Source organism: Nanorana parkeri, unplaced genomic scaffold, assembly GCF_000935625.1.
Source record: "Nanorana parkeri isolate BGI_ZX_2015 unplaced genomic scaffold, ASM93562v1 scaffold126, whole genome shotgun sequence".
NCBI classification, from domain to species: Eukaryota; Metazoa; Chordata; class Amphibia; order Anura; family Dicroglossidae; genus Nanorana; species Nanorana parkeri.
Genome location: NW_017306394.1, coordinates 5,446 through 11,407, shown reverse-complemented (window position 1 = coordinate 11,407; position 5,962 = coordinate 5,446). Strand labels below are relative to the sequence as shown.

General features: G+C 48.0%; 1 protein-coding gene across 1 annotated transcript; it reads right to left on the bottom strand.

The window, feature by feature from the left end:
- Positions 1-1,787: 1,787 nt before the first annotated feature.
- Positions 1,788-4,762, bottom strand: MAFG (MAF bZIP transcription factor G). Its single transcript, XM_018553629.1, has 2 exons — positions 4,700-4,762; positions 1,788-2,324 (listed from the first exon to the last, which is right to left on the bottom strand). Exons 1-2 carry the CDS (start codon positions 4,739-4,741, stop codon positions 1,872-1,874), a joined length of 495 nt encoding a protein of 164 aa, XP_018409131.1. The 5' UTR covers positions 4,742-4,762; the 3' UTR covers positions 1,788-1,871.
- Positions 4,763-5,962: the final 1,200 nt, after the last annotated feature.

Genomic DNA, 5,962 nt, shown 5'->3' with positions numbered 1-5,962 from the left:
AAAAATGTCTACCAACCGGATTGAGACAAAGGTATTGGTCGCCCCCCAAGGCAGAGCCGACGACATGTTCTGACCAGAGTGTGTGTGTGTGTGGGTGTGTGTGTGTGTGTGTGTGTGTGTGTGTGTGTGTTAAAGTGTATGGTTCTGGCAGCTGTATTTATAATAGACTAAAGGTGTGTGTGTGTGTTTGTGGGGGGGGGTATTTTATATTTAATGGAAGAATTTCAGGAAATGCTATTGGTAGGAAATGTAGAGGTTGTAGAACCTAAGTGATTATGGCGAAGGCTTTTAAGCCCAATGCCTCACCATGAAACCAGTTGTGGCCCATGGCAAATAGTAAGGTTCTCCTTGGTGAAATGTGATTGGATGCCAAGAGCAGAACACTCTCCTCCAGTTCTCATCACTTGCTGAAGGTTGAACACTGGCCCATGGCATCCAAACAGGTTCTCCTTTACAATGAGAGGTAAAATGTGATTGGTTGCCAAGAGCAGCACATTCGACTCCAGCTGTTATCACTTGCTGAATACTGAACACTGGTCCATGGCATCCAATCAGCTGCTCCTTAACAATGATAGCTGGAATGTGATTGGTTGCCAAGAGCAGCACACTCTCTTCCAGCTGTCATCACTTGCTGAAGGTTGAACACTGGCCCATGGTATCCAATCAATTTCCCCTTTTCAATGACAGGTGAAATGTGATAGGTTGCCGAGAGCAGCACATTCACCTCCAGCTCCTATCACTTGCTGAATGCTGAACACTGGTCCATGGCATCCAATCAGATGGTCCTTAACAATGATAGCTGGAATGTGATTGGTTGCCAAGAGCACCACACTCTCATCAAGCTCTCAAAACTTGCTGAGAGTTTAACTCTGGCCATAGCATGCAATCAGGTTCTCCTTTACAATGAGAGGTGAAATGTGATTGGTTGCCAAGAGCAGCACATTCGCCTCCAGCTCTTATCACTTGCTGAATACTGAACACTGGTCCATTGCATCCAATCAGCTGCTCCTTAACAATGATAACTGGAATGTGATTGGTTGCCAATAGCAGCACACTCTCGTCAAGCTCTCAAAACTTGCTGATGCTTGAACTCTGGCCCATGGCATCCAATCAGATGGTCCTTAACAATGATAGCTGGAATGTGATTGGTTGCCAAGAGCAGCACACTCTCATCCAACTCTAAACACTTTCCAATGGCTGAATGGTTTGTTTTAAATCTGAAGCAAAAGCAGACTCCCTGGTTCCTCTGACAGGTGACACCTAGCTGCTACGGGTCCTCTTTAGCTTCAGTTGCATCAGTCAACCCCACAAGGGTATGTGCAGGGAAACTAAAGCGAAAACCCACAGCAGCTAGCTGCCCCGTTTCGGGGAAGATGACAGGTCCACTTTTTGCTCCACTAGAGCTTTTTTTTTCTCCAGAACAACCAATCACCTTTCATTCTCTGGGAGACTGAAACACAAAAGTTTTTAACAGAGTGGACACTTTTTTCCCCAGACACTTTTGTACATGAGGACCAGTGACTGTTCCAACAGGGGAACCAAAGGTGGAAGATGTTGATGGCTTTGCAGCCTCTCCTCTTGTCTTCGTGATGGCTGAGGGTCAGAGTGCTTAGAAGGTAGGTCAAATGTGTCATGGCCAGACCTTGCCACCAGGTGTCACCTGCCCCTATCTGCAGACGCACAGATGTAGACAACCTATGTTCCCTGCCAAAGAACCCAAACCAATTCACTTCTCCTACTGCTGATGTGATGGAGCCACCTGAACATCACTCGCCAATGTTCCTTCTCTGGTTATGGTAATCTTTGGGAACATGTCCTGTGGGAAGAAACGGTGAAGGAGAAGGAGCAGGGGATCCAGGTTCCTCACACCCCTAAGATCGCGCCTCTGCCTTGGATTTGACTATGGTAATGACGCTTGTGGCGGCCACTTTTCCGGGGATGAAGGGCCTGACTACAGGCGTTATTGGTCCTCTCGTAGGAGTTATGGGGCTGCGTGCGACAGTCCTGGCAAAGTTCTGCAGAGCTTCGTACTTTGAGCGAAGGGAGTCCAGTTCTATGCGCATGCTGGCGTTCTCCGAGGCCAGCTTCTCCACCTCCTGCTGCAGCTCCGCCTTCTGCTTCTCCAGTTCCTCCTTCTGGGTGACGCGTTTCACTCGGCAGCTGGCGGCATAGCCTCTGTTCTTCAGCGTGCGCCGCCGCTGCTTCAGCTGGATGATTTCCTCTTTGGACAGGCCGCGCAGATGTTGGTTCAGCTCCCGCACAGACATGGTGACCAGTTCATCATCGGTGAGACTCGTGCCATTTTCTCCAGGCTCTCTTTTCACCTGCGTGAAGAGCAGATGGAGTCAAACTAAACAGGCAAATTCCATAAGGGCTACCACAGCTAGACACTATATGCACGACTTTCACTGTCAATAATTGCGTTAATGACAGAATAAGCCCTCATTCACACTAGAAAAGGCCACCACGTACAGCTCCGCTGTGTGCACGGCCGTATCAGGCAGCTCCCGGGAAGGACAGGTGCTGCGTGTGATTAGTACGCAGCCCCTGTCCTTCTCTATGGGAGTACGCTGCTATACACCGCCATATGCTCACCCGTCCGTGCGGGTGTCCGTACTCGTACGCTGGCAGGATGGATTCTGTCTGCGTCCCAGCCAGGACACCCGCACCCGCACTTGGGGTGAGCATAGGGCGGCGTATGGCTGCGTACTGCCATAGAGAAGGAAAGGGGCTGCGTACTAATCACACGCAGCACCCGTCCTTCCCGGGAGCTGCCCGATACAGCCGTGCACGCAGCACGGAGCTGTACGTGCCGGCCTTTTCTAGTATGAATGAAAGCTTAGGGCTCTTGTACTGCGCCTGTATTGCACCTGTGGCTGTACAATGGTGTATTTCCACCACAAGGGAGCCACAGGTGCTGCATAGAGCCTCCCATTGAAGTCAATGACTGTACATGGGTATAACCTGGACTTCTGAATGCAGACTATCTGCATTTGGGGTTGTGCACCCGTGCGCATGCTTACATTCAACGTATACCAACGTACAGCCTTTGACTTCTATGGGAAGCTGTACATAGCACTTGGGGTTTCCTGATGGCAGAAACACACTGGAATTTACATTGTACAGCCACAGGCGGCCATGTGCAAGAGCCCCAAAGAAAGAACTTGGATTATAACACAAATGAGGGTCAAGTCACAAAGCTTTTTTTTTTTTTAAAGTGACAGTTTCTGCGGATACCAATAAGCTTTGAAAATTGTGGTCATGTGACCAAAATAAAGATACTTATCCTTGTGTTAAAGCTTTGCGAAATGTGCCCATGGTGTTAGAGTAACTATGTTGGAAAAAGCTACCCTCTAAAAGAAGAGAAATACAGTAAATAAACTCCACTGCAACAAATCATCTTCTGATGCGTTGCCGCCTTCCTGATTGGCCGAGAAGCTGGCCAATCAGGAAACCGGGCAACGCTTCATTACACGGTGCCCAGCTTCCTGATTGGCCGGCTCCATGCTCCCTCATCAGCATGAAGACGGCTTACCGGCCAATCAGGAAGGCGGCCAGCGTGTAATGACTCGCTGCCCGGCTTCCTAGTACCAGAAGCTCAAGTATTGGGCTAGGCATCGGAGCATTTGGGCAAGTTTGAGTACTCGCCCAAATACTCAGCATTGGCAGCGATACCGATACTAGTATCGGTATTGGTGCGTCCCTACGTCCGGGTCTAGTGATCGGAGGAGAGATCAGCGGCTAGAAGCTCGCTGATCTCCCTCCGATTGGTGAGGGGAGACTCGCCGTGCCGGTCCCCGGCCCGCAAAGGGGACAGTGGAGTCCAGGGTAGCCAACGGCGGTGGTGGGGAATACACATTCGGCCGCACCATACAAGCGATCCGGTGGCTGTATTGCCGCCGAATCGCTTGTATCTAAACAGCCATTGCCGGCTGTTTAAAATATATAACCGCTTAAAGACCAGGACCTTTTTTGACGGTGGGCGGTCCTGAAGCGGTTATAGCACCGCACAAGTGTAAATAGGCCTTTAATTATCACAGGAAGTGTTACAACTGGTAAGCTGCACTATGTTACACCCTGCTCTTGGGTCTGGGGATGATTTATAAATCATCCGCCTCGACATACGCTGGCCGAACACCATTCGCATGGTATTCTCGCCAAGAAGCATAGGAATTTCCTCTGCTCCTCACCTCCATCTAGTGGTGAGAATGCCATGCAAACCGCATTCGACCAGCATATGTCGTGGCAAATAATTTATGAATCATACCCTTTAAATGCAAGCCTCCATTTTACCAGGACTTGGTCCAAGACAGTGCGAGTGACAAGAATGATACTTTCCTCTAAAGCCGTCAGAATTGCAATGGAGCGTTTGTTCGAAACCGCTCATCAGAGCATTCGATGTCTCGCCATCCCAGACCTTCTTCTTGAATGGAATTCCAGACGTATTATACAGGTTGACTTCCCAGCATATGCGCGTTACGTTTTTTCCCCCGAACGGAAAAAACACTTACAGTTAGAATTTTGCTCAGATCAGAGACGGGAAAAAATGTCCATCCCGCTCCTTCCATTTCCTACGGTCAAAAACGAACGTTTATTATATCCTGCTTACCATTAGCTGAACAGAAAGAACGCTCTGAACGCGGAAATTTCAAAACCCTACTTGTGTACGACCGGCTTTACTGGCCGAGGCCCCTCTTACCTTCAGAGCTTTGCTGTTTCCCTTGCTGATGAGAGTCGTCATGCCCTGGGAACCGTGTGTCAGCAAACTACAGAGAAAGAGAGCAGTCAATGAGTGAGAATGACCTCGGCAGACGCGGTTCACCAATACAATACCCTTGCTGCGCTCACCTAGTGCTGTCCAGACAACCTGGGTCCTGACCAGCTCCCTATAATGAGGACACACACCAATAACAATCCCCCCAGGGGGAACCTAACTTTAAAAATAAGCTGGGAGGGGAAGGAGTGCTGAGCAGGCGAGTCATGCTGAGTCAGCAGAATGTGTGTATCAGACGGCAGCATACCGTATCCTGTGTGTGCTTATATATATATATATATACATATATATATACATACATACATACAAACACAAAGGCTGAATACTCCGAAACCATCTTCCTAAAATGCATTTACACTTTTGCAGCCTAATTGGTATAACGTCTGCTTTATATTTGTTACGTGTTCTCATTCACATGGCATAAATATAAAATGCAAAGTTTCTGCTGATATAGGCAAGTAAAGCGAGGCAGAATCCGAGTTGTCCCAATAATCATTGTGTGTTCCTGCTGCCTCTCTGAACTATATATTCTGCTAAAAATAACTGGAAAACAGCAGCTGGACCATAATGAGAGGAGTCCCCTGACAATAGACGCTGCTCTCATCTATTCAATTCTTTTCTTCTTTTAGGAAATGATTTATTAATAAATGTGTCTGTTTCCCCAAATTTATCAAGGGCTCTTAGATGTGCATGCTGACTTATATTTACATTTAATGGGTCATGCCAGCTAGAAATGTCTTTGGATAGTTACATTAACGTTTCTCAACCTTTTTTTCAGCCCCAACACCCTTAAATAGTATACAGAATCTTGAAGAAACCCCAATCTAAAAATTTTAAAAAGCACATGTTAAAAAAAAAAAAAAAAAGGACCTGTGGCTTTTTCAAACTCCATAACAGACATTTATCTGAGATAGGGGACTGGTATGGATTTTAAGGGGGGGGGCTATGTAAAAACACGCATCAGAAGCCCCCTTTACTTTAGAGATCCCAGAAGCCAGCTTCACATCCACCCTCCTTTCCACACCAGGAGCCCTCTTCCCTTTCAAAGCAGAGTCCACCTCTTTCACACCAGGAGCCCCTGTCACATCAGAGTCCCCAGTTCACATAACAGACTCCCACTGTCACATAATGTGCCGTGTTCACATCAGAGCCCCTCCCCCCTCTCATCAAAGTTCATCCCCCTTCACA